This window comes from Macrosteles quadrilineatus, unplaced genomic scaffold, assembly GCF_028750875.1.
Source record: "Macrosteles quadrilineatus isolate MER2022 unplaced genomic scaffold, UCM_ALF_1.0 Scaffold_1__1_contigs__length_201487025, whole genome shotgun sequence".
NCBI lineage: Eukaryota > Metazoa > Arthropoda > Insecta > Hemiptera > Cicadellidae > Macrosteles > Macrosteles quadrilineatus.
Genome location: NW_026542594.1, coordinates 180,675,370 through 180,702,162, shown reverse-complemented (window position 1 = coordinate 180,702,162; position 26,793 = coordinate 180,675,370). Strand labels below are relative to the sequence as shown.

Here is a 26,793-nt window from a genome sequence, read left to right as displayed (position 1 = left end):
TACAGCTTTGTTTCAGATTATAAATCAATAAAAAAATCGCATTACGAAATCTGCGTGAGACTATTTCCTCAATTGTCTGGGGGGTTTCTTACAAAATAAAAAAATATGTGATTAAGTGTTTTAACTTTGTAATTGTTAATTCCAACGACATTAGTAAAGTAAATTACAGTATAGATACATTTTAAATAATCATTGAACTACGTACATAATCAATGCCACAGCCATGTCATTTTTCTTTAAAATATTTCTTGTAGAACTACGTGTCTTTTTGCTCATGCTGTCAACAGTGTCAACCTCCACCATTATCTTCAATTTCCATGATTCGTCAATCGTCAGATCAGATCAGCAGAACCGAAAAGAAACGAAACGACCTAAACTAGTTGAGTGTTGAATTGAGAAAGAAATATTCGGGAGTGATTTGGGTAGTGTTTACTACAATATTTTCGTCTTTGTTTGACTTGTGTTAATTTGGGTCATACCATCTTCTACTCCGCTAAAATGGAAAGAGTTGCTAGAACATTTACAGAATCTTTTACGTCCAAACTGTAAGTTAGCCTAAGTCAAAATAAATGTTGCAACAAAACCTAGAGATTATGTCAGTTCAGTGACCAATATTCTGCATGACAATTCTTGACTTTAAACTAATATTTTATACAATAATGATTACTTATTTAGATTAATTAGTTATCAGAAATATTCTACCACAAGGCTAGGCATATTTCCCCGTAACGATCGGGTTAATATTGTACGTAGTAGTGATAGCCTATTCAATCTTCTTTCTGTCACTGCATGATTACAGTTACAAGGTTGTTTGTAAATATCTAGGCATAGACCAAAAAGGCACATTTTTCAACTATAGGGCCTACAACCTAAGTTTGGTGTTCTCTAAAGTGACACTTGTAACTTCTTAACACATTCGCTGCGGCACGTCAAAGGATGTAATATAAACTCCCGGGTGTAATATAAAAAGGGTGTAATATAAACTTAAATAAAGGGCTTAACCCAGTGCGGCACAGCCCTCAGCGTCGAACAAACCCGATTAGTGTGATTGGCTTTCCAATTTCAGTCTGAAGAATAGCAAAGAACGTGTGGTGATGTCCTGCTTTACAACGAGAGTCGACGTAGTTCGCTAAACACCCACAGATAGTAAAAAGTCCAAACACGACTAAGCACAAGCGCAAACTTACATAAAGGCAAGAGCGAACTTAAAAATCCGCAAAAAATTGGAGCGCGCCCGAACTAAGGAGTGGCGGCAAAAACAGATTTCTATTGTAGGCCTATTTACAGATCACGCTCAGCAGGTAGTAACGTTCAACGTCAAACACTAGACTCATACGGTAACTTACTGGCTGCTTTTGTTTGGCCAATTCATTCAAAAATTCCGCCGCGAGCGCCACCAACTGTAGCAGCGGATCTGCAAGCGGCGGTAATGACGTAATAACTTACTACAGTATGTCCCCCAAGGGCTGACGGAGTTTCAATTCCTTAGTTTGAAAACGGGGACAACTGTAACACCATTTGCTTAACCTTACACAAGGACGTCTTAGGACGTCCTCCACTATTTCTTAATAGGGTTTAGGACATCTTAAGACGTCTTAAGCGGGTAATGTGTTAACTTAAAGTTGATTTAGGCTAGGTCTACTCACACAACGCGTAAAATTATAACTTGCCCTCCTTATTCAAGAATCTGATAGGTTAGGCCCTAGGCCTATCACTCAATAAGAACAACTCATTATTAAGTCCGTGCTTTCCAAGTGGGCAAAAATAAATTATGAATGTTTGAGAACAATGGTTTGAGCAAACATAACTTGACACTTATCGAAAGCTCTGAGGAGAATTAACAGCGTCTGCACGCAAGAAGCTGTGCTTGTGGCGTATCATGCTCTAGGCTATTTGAAAGCCATCAACGATACCCTATGTAATTAATAGCTGTTTGGGAATCTGCGGTTCATACTCACTTGGAACGTGTATTAATATACTGCAGAAAAAAAGATCCAAAAATCATGTAGGCTATGATGCCGACTGGCTGGAAAATTCTAGAGGTTTCTTCAAAAACAATGAGGTACCGGTAGGGCCTACTGTAATCAGCATAATACATAATAGAAACCATTATTTTGGCCTCAACCAGGAATCTTAAGTGACATGAAGAAGTACACAGCTATGAAACGAGAAATAGAACCAACTACAACCTCCCTGCTCATCGCCTTGGACTCGTGCTATGACTCGGCCCAACTTAAATCTTGAAATTCCGTCCAAGTGAACTTAAAACGAAACATGTTATTAGAAAGAATATTCCTTTCGCTGAAGAAAGCCTGGAACTTTAGTTAATAACTTAAATTGTCCTAGGGTACCTACAGCCTAGTGTGAAGAAAATGTTCTGTGCTTGAGGCACTAAGTTAACTTAAACGTTGGGAGCTTGATACCTATTCTGAGTTGATAAGTTTTTGCTTTGTAAATCAGTAGCCTTTAAATTTGATATCATTTTCTGAGTAAGCTTTTGAAACAAATTATCTCTCTTATATAAAAGGATGTTGTATTTAGGCCTAATGTAGGCTATTAGAGAATTTACCGCTTTTCTTATCTCATCCCTTAATCCTAACATAATGTCCAGTTTTTTTCCAAATAACAATGTATGGTCATCTGCTGAAGACCGAGGTTCAACAGTGTTTAAAAACAGTAGCTACAGATTTTTATTAGGTACAGGGACATTTGTAAACAGCATTGATTACGGTAATCTTAAGTAACTTACATTATATTATTTCCTAATCTCTTGTGCTTTATTCGCCAGAACATTTTAGCCCACCTGAATGAAATGCTTAAAAGCGTAGGCCTAATCTTTCTTGGACATTAAAATGGTGTAAATTACCTGATTACGTCTGTGATACTAAATTTTGTAGTGAGCAGGTTTTTAAGTTCTGTATGCGGTTTCAAGGTTATAACCTCATATTCAGGCTCTTTGTGTCACTCTTGCGAGCTCGTTGAGTTTTAAACATCAATATGAATTTTTTCTTTGGGTAGCTTCAAAGAACTGTATGCTTATATTTTGTATCCCAACCCGTTAATTAGATAGTGCAAAATTAACTGGCTTAAGTTAAATCATCCAGAACGCTTACTGTATTTTTTCAAACAACTTTTTACATGCACAGACACCCAAATAATTACTGGTATCTATGTCATATGAATAACTCCAATTGAGTAAAATCATTGGCTTTGATGACAGGGTCAAAGCTATAAATCTTTTCTCTTGCTAGCCTCTCATTGTCACTACAAGCTCTAGAGAACTTCTCTTCTTGACTTTCTCTGGCTATTTATCCAAATGTGAAGTAGTTTATGGGTACAGTCACTGAAGTTTCAATTTTTTTTTTAATTTTTTTAAAGATTAAGTATCACGATACTTAATCTTTCAAACTCCTAACATCTAAATATTTCTCAACAAAATAGGCTCGATATAAATTTAGCAAACAGCTGTGATCCATTTTTATGTTGCAGGGAAGAGCCAGTGCGTACACACTTGAAGAATGTCTACGCCTGCCTCACCATGTCTACGGTTGCTGCAGCTGTTGGTGCGTACGTCCACATGTACACGGAGATCTTGTCCGCAGGTCTGCTCACCGTCATCGCAGCTGTTGGACTACTGTTCGCCCTTATGTCTACACCCGACAACGGCAAAAACAGACAGATGAGGGTTGGATTCCTGCTTGGATTCGCCTTCTTTTCAGGTAGGCTAAGATATATCTTTACAAGGTTACAATAGATCTTTTAAAACTATAACTAAATAAGGTATCTCGGTATCTGCCATGCTTACCACTAAACAAAAATAGTTGAAATTGAGCACAAATATAATCCTATTATATACTACCTTACCTTACTTATTACCTCCTCCTTGGCTTGATACCAGCATATAGGCTGTGACAATATTTACAATAAAACAAATACAACTAATATTTTACAATATGTACAGACTTCCATTTAGTCTGGTTTTGTATGGTCATTAAGATAAAAAAAGAACTTAAATAAACTTAATGGCGGTAGATTTAAATTCCTGTGAGGTCGTCCTCAGCGAACTCCCTGAGACAGAAATACGGCCAAGCTTTTAGCTTTTAGCCAACACTTTAACCTGGCTTTAAACTGATTGTGGTTTCAATCCCTAACTGCAACCGGCAACTTATTGGTCAGTCTGAGGGCCATGACCGGGAAAGCGTCTTGTCCTGCTAAGCCTACAATAGGGTACATCAATATGATTTTTGCGCCTGGTGTTATGAGCATGCACCTGCTGTCTGGTGGTAAAGGTATGCACATTAGAGTGTACGTAGCTGACACATTGAAGGATGTAGTTGCTGTATATGGTGAGTATGCCCAAGTCAGCAAATATAGGCTTGCAATGCTCCTGTCGCCCGCTGCCAGTCATGATTCTCAGAGCTTTCTTCTGCAGCTTAAGGATTCTGGAGACACTGGCTGCATGGCCCCATAGCTGGAGACCATAAGTAACATGGCTAAGAATCAATAAATAGGCTAATGCCATTTCGATATCAACTTAGGGGTCTTAGGCCATTTAACATTCTGAAGATAGGTTTTTGTTAAAAAATATGGATTGGTCTCAAGGTAACAATAAGAAAGACTACTAGATTATGTAGATTAAACAATTTACTTTTTCTACCTTTCAATTGGAATCGATTAAACAAAAACAAAAATATTTAAATTAGGTTAGCTTATAATTTTAGCGAATTTCCCATATAGGGAATAAGCTATTACCGTAGTACTCATGGTAAGACCTGGACGCGGGACCGATTTTTTTTTTCATTTTGAGGTCCCTAGAGGCCAAAAACACCATACGTTCAAATTCATATATATATATATATATTTATATATTTATATATATATATATATATATGTGTGTCCGTTAGCACGATAACTCGAGCAAAAATGATCCGATTTTGATGAAATTTGGTACAAACGTGTAAACCTACATTTATTCGAACGAGTTCGCGATCCAGCATGATTGGACCATGGGAACAGGGGTTTACGGGGGGTTTTATGGGGTAAAAATAGGTTTTTCCCATTTTTGACCCAAAAAACATAAAATTTAGCAATTTCTTTCCAAACCATTTTGTAGAGCTTAAAAAAACAAATAATTTAGTATATTGAAGCGTTATTATGCGCCTAATGGTTACGGAGAAAATTCCAAAAAATTGTAAATTTAAAATTCCCATGTTATTCTTATGGAGAATAAGTAAATTGTTGTAGTTTGCTTGTTTATGAACATATTTTGATCAAATTTGGAAAATGTTATTATTTCTTACTAATTAACGTTTTACAAAAAAAAAAACAGTTTTACTCTCCCTGATGCAGCAAACCTAAGAACTAGTTAAACTAATTCTATTTAAATAGAGAATAAATGTTATATTTTTAAGTAGACATTTCAGTGTAAATCCAATCAGTCAAATGGAAATTCGCTTAGTCTGCAGGTTTGCTGCGGCGGGGGTATTTTGTTTATGTTAGTTTAATGACGCTATTCAAGACATATTGTCTAAACTTGAATAAAGAATATTTGATTGATGGAATCAGTTTTACACGTTCTAACAGCTAATTAAAATTAACGAAAGTAGGCAATTTTTAAAATTAACATTCCCATTGTCGGAAAATACCATGAATAATAGAAAGTTGTGTAATCATTGTTGATATTAAAACCTAATTGCTGCACAACGCCTATTTTATCAAAGTAGAATCAAAGGACTATTTCTAACTGTGGTTAAGTTATACCCCATTGCAAAGTAAACCACTGAGAAGGAAAGTGGACATTGTTCCAATAGCAGTCAGGGTCTGTTAAATTGAATTAAACTTCGTCAACATTTTAAGAACATGAACTAAGTAGGATTCAAATCCATTGTAGTAGTCCTTGAACTGCTTGAACTATTGACTAATTGGATTACAATACCTGTCATCAACAATTAGGAACTGTTAATGGGAAATGTAAAACCAGTTAGCAAATAAGATTGCTGACATTTATTGAGGCGAATCGGTGAAACTGTTCTTGTAGACCCTAATGATTTTACAACTGATTATCACAAATTTATCTTAAACTAGCTGTAACCCGCGGGCTTTGCCCCGTTTAACTTCTTAATTTTCAAGATTATCTCGTTCGCATGGCTCAATCACGTCCTGGTTGAAGTTTGTTCGCTACGCTCACTCACCTTTAGGTTGGAGCTCGTTCGCTACGCTCACTCATCTTTAGGTTGGAGCTCGTTCGCTACGCTCACTCACCTTTAGGTTGGAGCTCGTTCGCTGCGCTCACTTGCCTTCAGGTTAGCTCGTTCGCTACGCTAACTCGCCTCCAGGTTGAAGTTCGTTCGCTACGCTCACTCACCTTTTGGTTGCAAATTAGCTGTTGTCATAAATGTAAAAGAAATAATAGTGCTGCACCCTGTTGGTAATCCTTGTAACTTTAATGCTATTGCACATCATAGAACAGAACCAACTTGTTTAATTGAAACAGCTGTTAAGATTCAATAATTCCATTTCTCATAAGGTTAACATGGGAAACTCCAGAGCCACTGGGGCGGAGCCCGAAAGGATTTTTGAAATAAGAATATGCCTATATGTTAATCGGGAATGTGAGCTATCATCATGCCAAATTTCAGCCCAATCCGACCAGTATTTTTCGAGTTTACTTTTCCCATACACACATACAGCAACGACCTCTTTTTTATAATAGTATAGATTACTCTTTCCCTTGACCAATTGTGTTTTTGTTGTTGGATTAATATAACACATGGCTATATTAAATGTTCAGTCAAATAACGTTTATGAATTAGGTAAGTAAATTACAAGATTAAACCAAAACTAAATCTACCAGTTGTTTAAAAACTACAGATTTTAGCATCACAATCCTATTTTAAATTAATACTTAGCCTATGATCGTTAAATTTTATATTATCTAATTAGAACAGATTAAATTGAGTTTACATCTACAGTGTTACCAATGGCAAAGGTTTTAATATTGAGGTTGATTCATTATATGAACATATTTCTAATTGTTTTCACAGCTGGTTAGTCATGCGGTAATTAGCCAAATGTGTTATCTGTCATTCCTGATAACATAACTCACAGTTGCATAGGTACTAATATCAGAAAATGCTTTTTGTGCAACCTTAGTAGATTAAAATAAGTTAAAAAATGATTAAGAGGAGCAGTCTTAGTTCTTGGACCTAATGATCGATTACTTAAGAATTCCCAAAAGCTTTTGATCAATTTTGTGAACTGTCTTTTTCACACTTCTATTTTCTAAATAGGTAGTACCATAATTTTAACTCTTATGAGTAATTCATTATTGCACTATCTTGATGATGGTGAAAATGTAAACAATAGGTCTACTATTTAAAACCATAGTTCAAACAAATGTTTCTTATCTTTTAGGATTGTTGACGTGAGCTTCCTAGACAGTTTTACGAGGTTTTTTGTTATATTTTTTTACAATATTGGAATGGTTTGAGAGTTAAAAAAACGGATTGATAAGAAATGAGCTTCTTTGCACTATACTCCGTTCAAAAAATTTAGGTGATTTAAGGAAAAGGTCTCCTCACCACATTTTAGCGTAACGTAATCAGCTGTTGGCTGTTTTTTCAAAGTTGGGGTAAGGACTAAGAGGTGGTTCCAAGGGAGGGGGGATATTAAGTTCGTAATGGGACAGGATTTTTATTTCCTTCCTGATTTTCGGGATGGGGCGGGATGGAATTTTTATTTCATTCCCAATTTTCGGGATGGGACAGGACAGGATTTTTCCTGTGCATAAAAGGGTTTGTTTTAAAAGTGTTGAGTATTGCAGTTACCAAAAAAGACAAACAAAATCAATTTTTATCGTTTGTGGCACTGATCTATAAAAACCAATAATGGGAAAAAATTTACAAGTTAGAAAAAACTTGTGACTAAATAGTGTCATATCGGGTGAAATTTAACTTTAAAACATCAGTCTCATTATACAATATTCCTACCCTTAGCTAATCACAAACAGGTATTAAAACAAACTATCACTGCATTTAAAAATCCGTGTAGTTATGAGGCCTGAAATAAATTTCGATCTTGAAAAAGGCCTTGAAATAAATATGAGTATAAAAGCAGTTTAGTTTAATAAATCCTAAATGTTAACTTGTGTAGCCTAGAGCAATATTGCTACCTAAACCTAACACGATGTCATCAGTGACCACAATCTGCGATTGCGGCATCATTGTGTAAGCAACTACTGCGGTCAGGTGCAATGGTCGAAATGACTCGCAGTCACGGCTAGATCGCTGGAATGACTCGCAATCACGGTGTGATCTTCGACATGACTCCGCGGTCACTGCATGATCGTCGGTATGACTTCTCGGTTTTTATGGTTCACATTTGTGTAAAAACACATAAATTACATAGCCTATATACAATTATTTCTCAAAAAGACTATATTTATCAATGTGTGATTCAAATCATATGTTTTGTTTGGTTATACATATTTTAAAAACAAACTTATAATTATTACAGTCCACTGCTACTTTCAATAAACATGTACTAGATATTTTCTATCTTTATTTTACAATTCAATTCAATTTCACTTTACAACATTAGTTTAGTGTAACAACTATTGAAGCTATCGAGTTGTATAGTTTGCCGTCTGGGCCGCCAATAAAAAGTACTGACAAAGTCAGTGAAACTTCATCGTCTCAGGTTCACCGAGAAATCCTGATTGCCATGTTATCAGCTGCCAAGTTAGTAGACCTTAGGCATGTGTTAATTTTTAACCAGGTTCAAATTAAATTACAACTTAGATCACAAGTTGTGGATCTTCCAATTTTTTTAGGGTTATCAAACACAGTATATAAAATTAGTTGAAACAACCTTTTAAACAGATTATAATGTAAGTTATTAACATTTAAATTACGTCTTCAAAACTATTAGTTTAGGAAATACTAGATTATCAGTAACAATTTTTAACTGGTTGACAGGTCTGGGGATGGGTCCACTGTTAGACATGGCTGTTTCCATCAACCCACAGATTATTGTGACCGCATTCATCGGCACGTCGGTGGTGTTTGCCTCGTTCAGCATTGCCGCCATGACAGCTCAGCGAGGACAGTGGCTCTATCTGGGAGGCACTCTGATGACTCTGCTGTCCTCTCTGTTACTGCTGTCCTTAGCCAACATCCTGCTCGGCTCTCGTCTCATCTTTCAGGTAAATGATAAGACAGTAGAGTTATTAATTTTTGAGTTCTGGTCCAGGCATTGATCAAAACACAAATGCTTTTGGATTGAAGCCTAAACATAAGAGCCAGAAAATCAATGAATTTACTGTTGGGAAATAAAAGGTATTGTTAGAATTCACATAAAAGATTTGTCAAACGTTTTATAAACATGGGTATAGGCCATGGTCTACGACTGCATGCAAAAGGGGCTGTAGGGATTCGTACAAAACAATTCTTTTAGAACAAAGATGGAATTTTTATTTTCTAAAATCAATCAATCCCCACACTTATGTGACGATTATAATGTCCCCATAATCACAAGAGATATTCACTATTTTGCGGTGATCGTGGGTGATGATTACGTCACTGTGATCACGATAAAGTTCTACCTTAGAAATGGAGACCATTTGGGTTAGTTAGGGTTGCAAATACCAACTCTAAATCAGGCACTGACTGACTCCAACCACGCACTACCGGTTTGCAAATGAAAGAACAGGAAATTGTGATGACGTAATCGAATAACCCGTCAGTTATCCTGAAGTTGGATTTAGGAGGTTTCTTCTGTTATGTTGCCGCAGATTTAAAATATTTTGAATTAAAAAGGGTAGAGTTATAATGAATACTAAAATATTGCAAATCAATTGAAAACGGCTTAGGCATAATGCATTGGTATTATACAAGATAAAGAATCCAGAGAAAGTTGTAGTTATTTTTTAATGTTCTACAGCTTGTAGCACAGTCGGAATTCCAAACATTTATTTATTTTATGCTTGGCTAGAATCTGTGCGACAGCAACCCAATGTTTTATCTGTAAACTAGTCATATTTGGTGACTCGTATTTAAACCGGTTAAACATTTACATTACGCTAAATGATTTCTAAAAAATTTCAATTGTTTTTGCTTAGTCTATTATCAGAATGTCATAGGTTATTTTCTCAGAAAATGAGGCGGATGAAAAATTAAGTTTGGATCAGCGTTCACTTTCTTCAGTATTATACTATCCCTGGTTTTTTAAATTTTATCGTAAACAAAATATTGGGCGAAATTCCTTGTTCCCTAGGGATCTTTACTTGTTCTGTTACCCTTGATCACTCTTTTTTGTCTGTCAACGTTTTACCATTAAAATCCATGTGTGTAGCCCCTGAGCTGTTGGGCATAATGTAAGACTAAATTACTTACGTAATGCTGTCACAGCTCAATAAAATATGTCAATTCAGGACATGTTATGGGGTTAAAACACCATCATCAGCTTCAGGTACATATGTAGAGTTGATCAATAGTTAACATCATCAGAAGAACACAAATAAAGGGTCCGCGGAATTGGCTAACTCTGGAACTCGCTAACCCCATGTTAAATGCCCTATCTTCAAATTTGGTCGATTAGAGGAACTCGCTAACTTGTTCGGTTTCGGAATTGGCTAACTCCGGAACCCGCTAACCCGCTCTAGAGCCGGGTTAGCGAATTCCGTCCTCGCACGGAAGTCGATAACTCGGTCCCTCGGCGGAACTCGCTAACTCCCAATCAGAAGCCTCGCGAGCCGTCCAATGGGAGCCAAGCACGAATATTTTTGGCCAGTGTTGCCGAAAGTGTAGTACCTATATCGTATCGGTACCATAATGTCGTATCCTACGATTAATTAGGAGTAAGAGCAACGTAGTCGATAAAATAAATATATTTAGAAGTATGTTTAACATTATTCCTATGATTATTATTGTGGAAAATGCATTATAGTCTTACCATAGACTAACCAACACAAGTAAACTTGACATCCCATTGTAAACTTTGAAGCTCGTTTTTCGTGTCTAGTTCATGTCCGGTGACACTGATCGCTAGTGTCGACAAAATTGTGTTTCTATTATTTTATGGTTAACTTCATGATTTGTTCATTACTGTTTGGTTATATAACTATGGGACGTGTTATTGGTTGTGATTAGAACGTTTTATTTGGTTAAACGAGGTTTTAAATTACTGAAAACAAGAAACAATTGTAAACAAAACACGACCTCTAAAGACAGTGCACCGGACAGAACTAACAATAAAAGTGTCTTCAGCTGATCCATTAGGATGAGAAATGTACTAATATAAGGGAGTATGTTTTATATGTGGGTTTCTTACTTAAATAGTAGCTTTTGGTATGCAAAAAGATAAAAATGCACATTTAATTTGGATCTATTACATGTTATGAAATATCTATTTTCGTAGTCCACCATTTGTTTCTTTTATTCGAATAAATACCATTTTGTAAATTTCTGCAAATAAAATTATTGAGTTCGTATTTTATATACTAGGCTTGTAACCTTGAATCATAAATCATAATAAAATTTACACGTTAAACGTCACTAAAGAATTACATTGTAGTGATAATGTATTTTTAAATAGAGCTATTGAATTTAAATAAATATTTATCAATACATTATAAAGTGGTAGGCCTAATGTATTCATGGATTGCATTAAAAGTTAGTCTATGCATAAATACAACTTGTAAATTTTTTTTTATCGTAGGCTATTAGTGTAGACCCGGGGTCATCCTCTTAATTTTGTTGAATTACGTCTTTCAGTAGGCCTACTTTTTAAAAGTCTGGAGTTTGTCTCTAGGCTGATTCTAAATGGACGCAGGCGTTCTTGTTTGTTACAATTCTATTCTATGAATTGGTGGTCATAGCTAAAATTACTTAATGTTATCCAAAAACAAAGCTATTGTCTATTGTGAAGCTCAGTACTGGGGAACGGTGAACCAAGCAATGGCTTGGTATAGTTTATATCGATTGTGAAAGCAATATAAAGGAAACCCAACACTCAAATCAGGAAAATCCGTCAATTCGTTTATTAAGAATCGTGAATTAAAATTACCGTGTAACGTTTTATTATATGAATATTATATCTTCTACTATTTTTTACTAGAGGTGCTTAGGTGTACAATCTAAAAACGGTTTTATAACATGTAACATACATCTGTTTCCGTGTTTAAGAACTTGCGTGTATTTTAGCTTAGTTTCGTAGAGGATTATTTAGTACCAATTAAACTGATGGCATTTATATTTAAGATCGAAATCATACACATTTAACTGGCCATTGTACAGTTTAATAAAAAAAACACTTTTTCATGATTTTTTAATTGTCTTTTGAATTACTTTGGGCTAGTTATCTGTTAAAAGTGGAATTGATAACAAAAAACAATAACATTTACTGTATCTTTATTGACACTGACATTTTGAAATACGGCAGTGTACGATTATTTTGTCGTACAAGGTTGGCAACGCTCCGTGCAGTGGGCGCGGCCGGGTTAGCGACTTCCAGAGTTAGCGAATTCCGCCGCGAGACAAAATCGAGTTAGCGGGTTCCGGAGTTAGCCAATTCCTGACTGAGACGGTTAGCCAGTTCCGGAGTTAGCCAGTTCCGACACACGACCGAGTTAGCGAGTTCCTGAGTTAGCCAATTCCTACGTCTCCAAATAAATACATAAAACAATTAAACATTTAAGAAACAGGCCTGTTCTAACAAAAGATGACCGACCGCACAGGTAGCAAGGGACAGACTAGCTAGCTACTGGTCATACTGTATTGTTATGAATACTTAGGAAATCAGGAGCACAGTCGGAATTCCAAACATTTATTTATTTTATGCTTGGCTAGAATCTGTGCTACAGCAATTCTAATGGGTTTATTTATGCGTGCAAGTCACATTTGGTGACTCATTTATAAACCATTAAACATTCTACACAAAATGATGTGTTGTAAACATTTATGCTAAAATACATCATGTGCTAAAATTGTATTATTAGACCTTCATATTTTCTAAAAAAATGTGATAGATCGGTAGATGACAAAAACAGTTCATCCAGTAAACAAGTGCATACCAATGGTTTTTTAAAGTTTTTTTCTTTAGTTACACAACAAATTAGTGGTAGCACGACATCTTAAAGTTCTAACTGAACACGGAATCTTAATAGCATCAGTGGACTTAAAGCAACTTGTTTATCTTCCTTAAACATGTGCCTAGTTTTGAAGTGTTATTGAGTTATACTTTAAAAATTTGGAGCACAGTCGGAATTCCAAACATTTATTTATTTTATGCTTGGCTAGAATCTGTGCTATATCAACCCAAAGGTTTATTTGCATACAAGTCATATTTAGTGACTCATTCATAAACTCTTGGTACATTTTAAGCTACACAAATCCATTTAATCTTCTACTTATTTTCACTTTTGCGCAATAATTGCTGTCTATGTATTGTTTTGTAAGGTGTAAACTTAAATTATGGGTTTTTTTTAATTTCAGGAATTTATGAAGTCAATTATAGTTGTTAAAAGAATCAACCCTGTTTTAATTTAGGCTTCATTTAAGCCAACTTCTTTGAATTTCTGGTTGCTGAATATCAGTTGTAATATTATACTCAGTAGTGGCCTCTGGATGCAGTTTCAGAGAGGGGATGCCCCCCTTTTACCTGTAAAATATGAAGCCTAAAAAAGTCCAGGCCACCCTGATATTTTGATAAGGGATCCCCCCAATTCTACCCCCTCCAGTACCAATTGTACCAATTGTTAATACAATAACCAAACTACTTGTTGCAGGAATGGATTTAAAACATATTAGGCGAGCGCTACAACCTAAAAAAGCTCTGGTGAACGGATTCCTTTAAAGAACTAAATAAACTTTAAAATCTTGCATAGTTTTAAGAGTGTATTATAACACTATTTGGTTCGCATGTTCTAAAAGTTGGTTCTCGGTGTGTCTCAGATCTACTTGTACCTGGGACTGTTCCTGATGTGCGGATTCGTGTTGTACGACACTCAGCTGATTATTGAGAAGCGCCGCAGCGGAGACAAGGATTTCGTCATTCACTCAGTCGATCTTTTTATCGACTTTATCGGCATCTTCCGTCGTCTGGTCATCATCCTTTCTGAGAAGGTATTGTGTAGTTACAGTAGTTTGAAAACACTATGATCAAATCTAAATAAGTTTAAGAGTCTTCTTGTCTTCAGTTACAGTATAACTCCATGTTACCTGGACTCTTTGGGGCCGAGGACATTGATTAAAGCTTGAAATAAGTGATTAAAAGTTAAATGTTTTTGAAAACATATTTCCTTTCAGTAAATTACTACATACAAGACTTGAAACATATACGAGTGCAAGTAATACATTATTTAACTCCTAACTCCTGAAAATCAATCAGTACTCCCACTAGTACTGTGTATACAAAGGTGAAGGTATTGTTCCTAGGTAAGGTTTTATTCCTTCTTTTATGTGAGAGAGAATGTTGAATAGTGTATATTCTAACTCAACTTATGATTCTGTATTTAATTCAATCATGTTATTTCTTTGGACTCAGCTGTTACTGATCTTTGGACTTTAAACAGTTTATCCTAATCCGTAACAAAGCTATATGTATCATCTCACACCATTCTACACCCATCCTTCACTCATATTTGGGTTAAAACACACACCTAGGTGGTAGCATCCCCATCTGAATGATTGATTGATTTTTCTTTTTATCTTTGATGATTTTTTTTGTTTTATAATCCATTTTTATTAATCTATTGTTTACTTTTTTATTCTCAATTTGATGGTGAATTTCCAATAAAACACTCAACATTACATAGAATAATAACTAGAATTGATTCCTGGTGTAAAAAAGGAAAATATTCCAATGAATAATTAAAAATTGTGACGGTTTTTAATGCCAGTTTTTATTGTTTACAGGAAAACCGAAACCAGCGCAAGAAGGAATGATAAGAGAAGACTGGAAGTTGCTCAGCCTGCAAAAGGCAGCATTTGTGAAATTCTAATTATTCATGTATCTCTTTTATGTTTTACTAATATTATGTGTAAAGATAAATTTGTAATCTTTTATCGATTGGAGTTTTTGTGTTGAAAAATTACTGTATGGTTATGAAGTGTTTTAATAATGTAATAGATTTAGGTCTATAGTTTAGTGTTGCGGTTCTACCACCTTTACATACAGCTTTTTAGTTTTAAATTAGCTTTTTATCCAAGCCCAAGAGAGTAATTATAGTAAAGAGTTAACTAGTGTCAGAAATATATTTTTGTTCTATTTTTCCTATGAGTTTAAAATGTAAAAATGTTTTATTTGATACACTAGATGTAAGGGTTGTGCAGCCGCAACTTCGGTGGTTGGCATGTGTGTACTGTGTACCTACCTATTGTGTAAGGAAGTTAAATAAACGTGTAGTATTTATAAGCTAAAGACTTGTCATTATGTTGCCTTTTGTACTTCTTCATTCAAGCTTTCTTGGTTAGTTTATGTTTTATGTCTAATATCTAAATCTTCTTCAATCGCTGTAAAAAAACCTTTAAAAAATTAAATCTATTTGGATACTTTTATTTTATTATGTAAAGATTTCACACCTGAATTTTTTATTTAAGTTTTGTTTTAAGAGGAAGATCAGTACCGGTGTTTTCAGGGTGAGCTTTACAAAAAAAAAACATCAAAAACCTACATTAAAAAAAATTTAATTTATTTCATTATTTTAGATTGGAATTAGTATTGCCTTTAAGAAAAGGAAATTTACATCTATAGCTTGACTTTTAAAATACACAACAAAGTAGACGTTTACCAAGATTTTTAAGGAATGCCCTTGTAAACTTTAAATATTTCTTTAATAAGGATTTATTAATAAGGAATAAGGAGATACTCAAACATTTTAAAGATCACATATTTAAAAAATTTTGTATAAAAAATATTTCTATTTTGAAAGCATATGGATTAAAACAAGGATTCCGAGTGGCTATAGTGTAAAATGTTTAGTTTATTACTGAAAATACTGGTACTGGTTTAAGCACTTTTCTGAAGAAGTCCAACTAATGAAACAAAACTGCATAATAAACATTTATTTCACTTACTTAGCTATTCAACTTACTAATTACATAAACAGTATAATATACAAAACAATAAAGATTGGCCTAAACAGATTCAACTGTGCATGTAGTAGTCAATGAGTGTAGAGAACGCCGCAAACCCTGCGGCCCCAACAGCACCTGCCTTCACTCCCGCTGAAACAGAAAAACTGTGGAGTCACATCACTTTGCAAAGAAGGGAATGCTAAGAGTCCTTCGAGGCTAGCGGCCAACTTGGATAATTTCAAACCGCTGCTGAAGAGTTAATTATCATCCAAAAATATTTTTTCAAAAACCAAAGTGATAATAATGTAAATATCCAGTATACTGTGAGAATCTCAGTCCAATCTGATTAGAAATGTTTTTTTGTTGCTTTGAATGTATTTCCAAGGGAATCTTTGGAAGCCAACGGCCATCTTGGATTTGCCCCCCACAAGAGCAATGCTTATTTTTTTATGTTCGAACAGCAACTGACGAGCTATTAACCACCTCAAAATATTTGTTCGAATACCAAAGTGATTGTAATTTAAATATCTAGTATACTGTGAGATTAGAAATTTGCTTTGTAGTTGTTAAATGTTTTATTAGTTGGAACGTCTAGGCTCCAAGGACTCTAAATGGGATGATTGGACACTGAATTGGGCATATCAATATATTTAGATTTAGAACATTTTATATTGAAAGAAAACAGTTGAATAAGCACCATAGAGTGTGTCGTGCGTGTATTCTTGTTTTCTGTTAGTTTCTGAAACATGATTTTAAGTTGGTGGAAATACTCGTATATGCCAGTGGCACAATCTAGAAGGTCAATTCAACTACTATTTTTACTGGATAAAACTTTAAAAAAGGAATGGGATGTCTGTGATGTTAGTTGTCTAAGGCAGGGGTCTCCAACTTACGACCCATCAGCCACCTATCAGATGATTTCTTGTCTGCTAAATGCTTGCAAGGCTATTGTAAAAATATTTTTTTTAGTTGGAAGGCTATTTCACTGATGAAGACCGCGACAACGCCCGTGAGCATATTTCACACTCTCCACAATACCATAATCGTCTTCCACGATTGTGACACCCGTGAGCTTATCTCGGCAATAAAATGATTTCCCTTGATTGAGGAAATAATCTGAGCAAATCTTGTGGTATCAGCTATACTATAGTGTAATAATAATTCATTTTCAAAGACTAAGAAAGGAGATCAATATTTGATTCATTCTAAATTCGCAGTGTTTCTCAACCATATAACTTCCAGTTTGGGCTTTGGTTTCAGAAAATAGTAGTAGGTATTTCCAAAACTACAGAATAGGGATATAGAATTATGGATTCTAGAAAAAAAGTGATAATTGATTCACACAGCAAAAGAATTTTGTATGGAATACACTGATAAATTTTAAAAAGAGTTATCAACTTGGAAAGAATTAATTAAAAAACGGTATTAACACTGTAGTTGTGTTATCATCCCTAAGTTTCCCAGGATATCCAATATCCTAAATTTCCTTGGGGTTTTTAGAGCTGTGATTATTTCAAACCACATGCATGTTTTACACAACAACATACAGTTTAATATCGGAGTACTTAGTGTTCCATACAAAATAAATTATACGAACCTCTTAGACCTATTAGACCTCCAGTGACCCCTCCTGCGTAGGTTCCGTTCTTCCAGTCGGATTTGCCTCGGTACTGCACCAACACAATATTATTAAAACAGGTTAAAAAGAAACTTAATCAGTCCTAAACTACTAAATACAATAGGTAGATCTCCATTTTTTTTATATATATATAAATAAAGTGAACAAGGGCCACAGTGAAAGACTATTGTTCTCAATTTCCCTATTCAAGTTTTATCCTGCAATAGGGGTAATATGCAGTTGTGATCAATGCAAAGTGGTAGACGAGTTTGTCCCCATTTAGAAGCGATAATATCAGAACCATAACTGCAGAATGTGAATGTACAGTAGACTCCCTCTTATCCGGACACCTTTTCCCCGGAAATCGGTTTAACTGGACTACACTCGGCAGAAATGACATCTCTTTAACCAGACAATTTTTATCAGCACATCGGATTAACCGGGCTAGATCAGCAGGAAGTGGGCGGTACTGAAACGACTATTCTCGTGGGAAAGATTTGAGACCAGAGATCACAAGTCTAAATACAATGCTCTCCTTAATTTAAGTCAAATATTTGGGTTACACAAAAATTTTTTGGGGACATCGGTTTAACCGGAAAACCCGTTATCCGGACTGGCTTTGGTCCTGAGGAGTCCGGATAAGAGGGAGTCTACTGTAGGTGACAACGTTATGTTACAGCGGTTGGGCACTTTGCACCACCGAGAGTGGAATGTAAATGATGTTATCAACAACATGACACTTCACATTGTCACTCAAGAACATATTAATCCCGTGCGGGACTTTATGTTACCCTGTATATGAGTTTGAATCAGGCCCGGTTCTAGGAATTTTTCAGAGTTAAGCGAACACCCGAATCAGCGCCACTTAGAATTCCCCCCCCCCCCAAACCCATGAACATAACTTAACCGTATTTGTGAATTTTTTCCCAATAATTTTGGGAAGAAATTTTTTTTATAAGTTTAGGTAGAAGAATACTAACTTGCAATAGAAGGCTGTTTATTATTCGCAGAAATGTGACATTTATACACTTTTACTCATCATATAAACTATAGCAAAACCAAGGACACACTAAAAAAACAGGCCGTAATTTAACGCTCGTCAAGCATGACGTCACGATAGAAGACGGCAATGACGTAATGTTTGTCGTTTGTGATCAGCTGCTTGTTTTAATCTTTCCTTGGAAAATAAATAAATAAATACCTACGTCATTGCCGTCTTCTACCGTGACTTCTTTGGGCTGACTGGACTCGCCACCAGATGATTTCTACTAAAGTCTACTCATTGATTTGGCTTTTTTTTTCTTCCTCTTCCAAATTCGCCTTACGCTTTCTATGATAAGTGCTAGACAGTTTCTTTTTTTCTGCCATTGTTTTCATAGTTTCGGCTCGCAATATGTTTTACTCATTTATTCAGTTTATACTTTCTTTTTATTTAATGCGCTAATTATAAATTAAACTTAAAACACTCGTAATAATTCGCTTATCAACAATCATGAATCATCAAATCAATGCCAATATGATACCGATACGGTATAGGCCTACTACGTATACAACTAAAAGAGTGCAATACAACGTAGTGCTCTGCTATAGGATCAGAGGCAGAAAGGAGTGAAAGAAAGGGGAAGTTTATTCTTGTGACAAGTGGCGCTGCGCGCTTGCTTATCTCGAGCATGAGTCATGAAATGAAACCCATAGGTGCCGCGCTGGCGCTGCCGACTGCCGAGCGTTAGCTCAGTTCAAATCGAAACTGCAAATGGCATTGAGTCCTTAAGTTGTAGTGCTGTACAAATATACAAAATTTTTAAGTGCTGTTGGTACAAACAGAATAAATGCCTTTATTGTGGTGCTTTGAATACTTGAACTCTGAGCAAAAATAAACAAAATTACGTTATTCACGCAAAAAAAATTTCCGTTGGCACCACGGCGCCACTCTTTCGTGGCGCCATATGCGGCCGCGTAGTTCGCGTATGGGTTAAACCGGCCCTGGTTTGAATGGATAGTGTTTTTGGCCTCTGTGGACATTAAAACAAAAAAGTAAATCAGTCCTGGTTCCAGGTCTTACTATGAGACCTTCACTATGCTTACCTACTATAATTAAGTTACAACTAGCTGTGTGCCCGTTCTACGCACGGGGATCTTATAGTAGTCAGTTGAAATCTTCTTATATTAAGATTAAGAACAGCAATTAGTTTGCACATTTGCAGATATGCTGGCAAAACTATTATATATAAACCTTCGCAAATACAGTATCTGACAGTAAGCCAAAATAAATGCTTCGCAATTAAATGTCACCCGGATCGTGTTGGTCCATAAGTCCAATGATTAAACTAAAAAAATGTTTTATAGATCCATGAAGCGTAGCCCTAAAGTAGGCCTATAATTGAAAGTTACTTTCCACATCGGTTAACTTAAACGTATTTAAAGTACTACCTCAACCTCACCATTTAACTCTTTATTCCGGTTGACATTTTCAGTATCAAAGGTGCTCTTGTCCATTCCGTGAAACACTGAGAAATAAGGACATTAATGCGTTACCAACATACAACAAAACAACACAATACAACAATCCAAACAAAGGCCACGAACTATTGATACATAAACAATATAAAGGCGTAAACAATTCATGATGGTTTGCCCAACAAATGTTTTACTCAAATAGGTTATCATTTTCTTAGCATACCGGGTAAGCTAAGATTTGGAATCCAGACAGAAAAAGCAAAACTATACAGAGTTAAGACATCACTTAAATTGAATACGGACGGCTCTAATAAATAAGGTGCAACACCAACGATATCAAATTTGTAAACTACCGGTTCTAAGGAAAAGAACCAGTAGAGGTCGTACGGAACGAGGTGAAGCTTGGAGGGGAATAGTGGTGTGGCGGGGGAAGTGTCGCTATGCGAGGCGACGATCGGCTCGTCTCCTACCCCCACCATGGATTTCCCCGCTTTAGACCGTTCCCGCCGAAAATCTGAGGCTTCACCTCGTTCCGCACGACCTCTACCTACGTAAAAACCTACCTAAGAACTATAGTAAATTGGACCAATTAAATACATTAATATCTAGTCCCGAGGTTATTGATCTCTTGCTTTTGGATTTTCTCGTAAAAAGTTATAGCGTAAACTTATCGGTGTCAGTTTGAAAAAAAGCAACCTTACCCAAACAACTTTTTGTTATTTAATAGATTACGCATTCTCTAAACAAAGATTAGTATATCTATTCACATTAGAAGGAAATGTGACGAAAATCACACAATGTTGGGGTTTTGGTCATTTGTAATTTTATTTTTTAAGTAGGTAGGCCATGTATTCTATGGAAAAGTACCGGTATCAAGGATCGTCGTCAAAAAAGTTGTTATGAATAAATATGTAGGCTTACGTACCCAAGATATGAGCTATGGGCCTATTGGCTGTATGGTCCAGCGATTGCATCACACGGTGAGTAGAAACAGAAAGTGACACATTGGAAAAGCGAGTTTAGCACTTCCTCTGTTAAACCTCAGTTACAATCACCCACTGCAGTTGTGATTTTTTACTTTAAACTTTACACAACCGCCATTGAAGCGCCGTCAATGAGTGGAAACCTTTTTTGTAAGCTATTGGCGACGATCATTTCAGTGTCACAGCCCTATACAACACTGATTCAAGGTCTTCTTCTTTCTGGTTGTCAAAACTCAAGAAACATTTTATACTCAAAGAATTTCTGGTTCCGATTTGGACGATGTCTAGTTATTTAATTTCATTTACGGTTACACTATTAGACTATATTATTGCACTTGCGATTAATTAAATCCGTTATGTAAGAAAAACGTTTTTAATCTCACTTGGTTGGGATTTGCTTTCAAAACGTGATTCGAAATAGTTGCGGTATTTGTAAACAACATTTGTAAACATGTCATTGACAGCTAGAAAAAATAATCTTGATCCGAACAGCTGTTCGTTATTTCATAGACGATTATGTGATAAAAATTGAACGGAAATTTGACAAAAATCGCACAAAACTGCATTTTTGAACGTCCGTAATTTTATTTACAAAGTAATGAGGCTATATTTAAATCACTAAAGACACTCTCGCCAATCCAGTGAATACATTAAAATGACTTGGATCTTGATATGTACTCTGGTTTTCACGGAGAAGATTGCGTAAAATGCCATCTTGAGTGTTACAGACAAAGGGACAGACAGACAGACAGACAGACAGACAGACAGACAGAAATTGAGATAAGACTCGTTTCTGCTTCTTTAATGTATAAAACGTAAAAATAACCTAAACGTATATAATTCTGAGCAATATACAGACAAAACTCTAATTTTATTTATATAGATATAGTATTAATGTATAAAATACATAGTTTATTTTGTTTTGTTACAGTTATTTTATCTGAAATTTTCCTTATTAAGTATTAGTATTAAGTCATTATTAGTATGAATTACATCTAAGCTTAAATATATTTGTATCATAACAGTTGTTAATGCCGGTACGTTTTTTGTTTTTTTTTGTCCTAGGATACTAGACACAATCCCAGGATTGTTTTTCACATTACTTAAGACTAGAACTAGGGGTTGCGGCATTATCACTTGGATCAAATCCATTGGTGATTTGGCGGGATTTGAACCTGGACCTCATGGACCAACAGTCCCGCTCTCTAACCACTAGACCAGCTTGTCCCCCTAATGCCAGTATGATGAGGAAAATTAATTAAATAAATCTAGCGCCGTAAACATGAAGTAAAAATTTACTCAATCAGAGTCAAATAATTTTACTATTCAAACATTGGTTCAATAATGAGCATTTGCACCAGGTAGTTTAACCGATTCATTGGAATAAAAAATGGAATTGTTGTAAAGTTAACTTCTTCTTTAACTACCGTACAAGATAGACAGCAGGCTATGTTGCTTAGACTATAGGTACAGTACATTTTAAGAAGTATTTAAAAACCACTTACCGACTCAATTGTGCATTCGATAGCAGAGAACATTGCTCCAACCATTGCAAAGTTTTTGGCATAGCTTAGCATTGAGCCTTTCATTTCTCGAAGGATTTCTCGAGCACTTTGAGTTTTTAATTCTTGGCCCGGTACAATTGTAGGATTTACACTGGAAGAAAATAGTCCTAAAGCTGCTCCTAAGCCAAATCCTGAAAATTCATTATCACTTTAACAATCTGCAAAATAATAGCCTAATGCATTTAACAATGGTTTTTTTTTCTTTTGCTTTCGCTTTTTGTTAAATATGGATTCCTGTATCCAGTTGAAATAGACCTACATAATAAAAGACTTAAAAGGACATACCCTAACCTAAAAAAAATTGAATATATAAATTAAAAAAAATTCTGGGGTCAATGGGTTGACCAAGAAAGAAGCTGTCTTCAACCATCTGAGCTCAAGGGACTGTTTTATTTGTTTAACTAGGTCTACTTTTGTGTCATTTATCAGTCATTTTTTAAACACAGAAATTAAATTTTGTCATGAAACATGTTCTCTGTGTACACATACTCACTCAGTAAGGATAGATGAAAGTAACCTAATTGGCAATTTTAGGTTTTAAAACTCACAATGATTAAAGGGCTGCGAGTAGGCTACCAGCAATTTTTTGGTTGGTCTGTTATTCAGAGAACTTGCTTCGGGCCGTTAGTTCGGGCCGAAAATAAAATACAATCTAAGCTCTGGTGGTCATTTTACTGTAGGGATGTACGTAAATTTTGAAGCCAAGCTATAATTATTTATTATTGAGAGAAGAAAGCAACCGACAGGTGAACTCCTTGTAGGTTAGCCTTCACACCAGACCATGCAAGACAGTATGTCTATAAATATAAATTTGCGTCCTTTAAACATCAAAACCTACTCATGTGTTTATTTAATACTTTGTATAGGCTAAAATTAAATTAAAATCGATAGCCTTTTTACAATAGAGTCGGGTAGCAAGGTTTTGCTATCAAATGTTAAAAATATACTTTTTTGCCTTGTTAGTTCTAGCCTAGGTATGTTCTACTTTATTACCTTTATTACCCTTTAGGATTAAATGCCTTTATTACTTACCAGCAACACAACTTATTGTGGTTTTAAATGCACAACTTTCAAATGCAGCCTCAATCATTTTTTCTTCATTTGTTTTAATGTAAACAGGACCCATTGATTTGGGTATGATTATATTCTCTCTGTAGCGGTTATTGTTTCCTATGAAATACCTAGCAACACTATCTAAAAAAGGATCGCTATGAAAGATGGTTTCAGCCTCTGAATTGATGTTTCTTTCCACTGAAGACATGATAAGTATAAAGGATTAAATGCAATTATGCAGAACACAATTATGTTTATTTTCTGGACCTTGTTCAACCCAACTAGCCTACAAAGTTCTACCCAAAGAACTAAGTTTAAAGAGACTTCGTGGGAAAGTCGAAGACAAGTTCAACCTCCACAGTACTTTTCAGTTTTCACCAAATAAATCAAAGTAGGCCTATCCTAATTGATTATGACAAAAACCTATCAACATCAACCTAACCTAACTCAAATTCTCCATCACCATACCAAAACCCAAAACGACAGACAAAAACAAACAAGCAGAGCGAGAGCAACAGCAGACGGCAGATGCAGACGGCATAGTAAAGAAGAAAAACTTGAAAAATACTCCCGCCGCAGCAAACTTGCAGACTAAGCGAATTTCCGGTTAGGGTTCACTTACTCTACGAATCATTGACACAATGAGCCTTCAAATATGTAATTCTTAAAACACATGGCTCACTTACTCTACAAATCATAGTCTATACGAGCTTCGTAAATAATATTGAAGGTTCACTTGCACTACAGGCTCGTATACTATACGAGCCGATCAAAAATATCAAATAAATTAAGAGGGTTCACTTACTCTACAGATCATTGTGCCTATGAGCCAAGCGTATGAATTCTTGAATAATTCAGGAATAAGCTCGTATAGTATACGAGCCAAAATACTGAATTTAAATAAATTACAGGAGTAGGCTCGTATACTATACGAGCCTATTTCATGATAACTATTACACAAATAGAAGACGGCTCACTTACTCTACAGTTCATTGGCACAATGATCTGTAGAGTAAGTGAACCCTCTACAAATATTAGAAGGCTCACTTACTCTACGGTTCATTTAGCTACTCGTCGCGCGGTTTGCAGCGCATCGTTGCAGGCGTGTATGGTAAACCAATACCGCAGTTCTGCCGTTCTGCCTTACTTCTGCCGTTTACTAGTCTTGCAGCGTGAAAGAGATCTTGTTATGTTAATGCATTGTTGAATTTTTAACTTGTGTACTCGTTGCTAGAAATCAAGCAATTATCAAGTACCGGTACAGGAGCTATTTTAAGAGTTATTACAGACTTAATTTTCAATTAATTAAAAAGACTCACGTAAAAGCTTATGCAACTAATGGAATTACTTACTGTGTTATGAACATTTCTATATAATTAAAGTTGTAAATATTTTAAAATTGTTTAGAAGATTGCCTTTTTAGTGTTTTCTACAAACGTGTCTCAACTTATACACATAGACTGGTGGAGTGGTAATTTATATTTCTAATCATTTAACTTTAAATTATGAACGCTTTCAGTCACGTGAAGTTGAATTAATTAAACTGACATTAGTTTTTACCATAAATGATAAACCTTTTGAAATTGACTTAATAGCTTTGTATAGAAACTATAAATATGATTTTTATTTTTTCCGCAATGATTTGCAACGTATTTTGAGTAATTGTAAAAACACAGCTATTATGTTAGGAGATATAAATTTATGCATTTTAGAACAAAATAACAGTGTCATTGATTATTTAAGTATAATGAACTCATTTGGTTTTGAGTCGTTTATAAATGAGCCAACTTGGGGGAGAGAAAATTGGGTAAAGTGTTTAGACCATGTATTCATCAGAAGTAAGACTAATTTAATTTTTCATAGTAATTTAGAAAACTATGACTTTACTGATCATGCTGGAGTTAATGTAAATTGCGTAACAAGTTGTGATAGTGCTTTGAAAGAGGAGTTTGTCAAGGCTGTAGATCATTCAATTTTAAAAAGAAGGTTGGCTGAAGTGAGCTGGATGCCAGTGTTTGATTGTGAGGATGTTGATAAATCTCTAACAGTTTTTTACGATATTTATAATAAATGTATTGAGCAATCAAGTTTTTTAAGGCCTATTAACAGTAAAAATAGGCATCGAACTCCATGGATATCGGACACACTAATTAAAAAGATAAATGAAAAAAACAGACTTCACTCTCGATTGAAAAAGCACTATGACATACATTTGTTTAATAGATATAAAGAACTCTCTAGAGAATGTTCTAATTTGAAAAGACGGGAAAAAATTAATTATTACTCATCTAAAATTGAAGCAGTAAAGGGCTGCATCAAAGTCTTATTGGAATATATGCAAATCTATTATGAGAAAGTCAAAAAATGAACTAACATCGATTAATATAGATGATAAAATTGTACAGGTTGAGGGTAATGAAAAAATAGTTGCTGACTCATTCAATAACAATTTTACTGGTATGCCGGATAAGCTGATTAGAGAATTGTATGGGCCGGGATTCCCCGCCATGCCGGATATCGGTCTAGCGTGCAGCTCAAGGTTACGTTTATCTGAAATTACTGAGGTAGAATTAGAAAGTTTAATCTTAAGCAAACCAAATAAACAGTCTGTTGGCTTTGATGGTATTTCCATAAATACTATAAAAGAAAATGTTAAGATTTTTGTCCCAATATTACGTCACATTTTTAATTTATGTATAAAGCTAGGTTACTTTCCTTCTAGTCTAAAAACAGCACTCATTGTTCCAGTATATAAGGCAGCTGATCCATTGCAAATGAATAATTACCAACCGATCACTTTTAAATACCTTTGCTAAGCTGTTAGAAACTTGTGTGAAAAGCCAATTAGTTAAATATTTTTCAGATAACAATTTATTTTCAAATAATCAATTTGGGTTCATGAAAGGTAAAAATACTGACCTAGCAGTTGAAAGACATATAAGCGAGATAGTTAATCATGTTGATGAGCGTAAACCAACAATAGGAGTTTATCTTGACTTTACTAAGGCATTTCACTTAGTTAATCAAGACATATTATTACATAA

The 26,793-nt window shown here is 35.2% G+C and overlaps 2 protein-coding genes across 2 annotated transcripts; one reads left to right on the top strand and one right to left on the bottom strand.

Moving 5' to 3' along the window:
- The first annotated feature begins 316 nt into the window (after positions 1–316).
- On the top strand, positions 317–15,411 carry LOC128991005 (probable Bax inhibitor 1). The gene is made up of 5 exons (XM_054413708.1): positions 317–545; positions 3,490–3,719; positions 8,976–9,202; positions 13,950–14,120; positions 14,913–15,411. The coding sequence occupies exons 1-5, from the start codon at positions 499–501 to the stop codon at positions 14,940–14,942; spliced, it is 705 nt and encodes a 234-aa protein (XP_054269683.1). The 5' UTR covers positions 317–498; the 3' UTR covers positions 14,943–15,411.
- A 635-nt stretch (positions 15,412–16,046) lies between these two features.
- LOC128983292 (mitochondrial import inner membrane translocase subunit Tim22-like) lies at positions 16,047–24,223 on the bottom strand. Its single transcript, XM_054402537.1, has 4 exons — positions 23,729–24,223; positions 22,637–22,827; positions 17,671–17,743; positions 16,047–16,223 (listed from the first exon to the last, which is right to left on the bottom strand). Exons 1-4 carry the CDS (start codon positions 23,955–23,957, stop codon positions 16,144–16,146), a joined length of 573 nt encoding a protein of 190 aa, XP_054258512.1. The 5' UTR covers positions 23,958–24,223; the 3' UTR covers positions 16,047–16,143.
- Between the last annotated feature and the right edge of the window lie 2,570 nt (positions 24,224–26,793).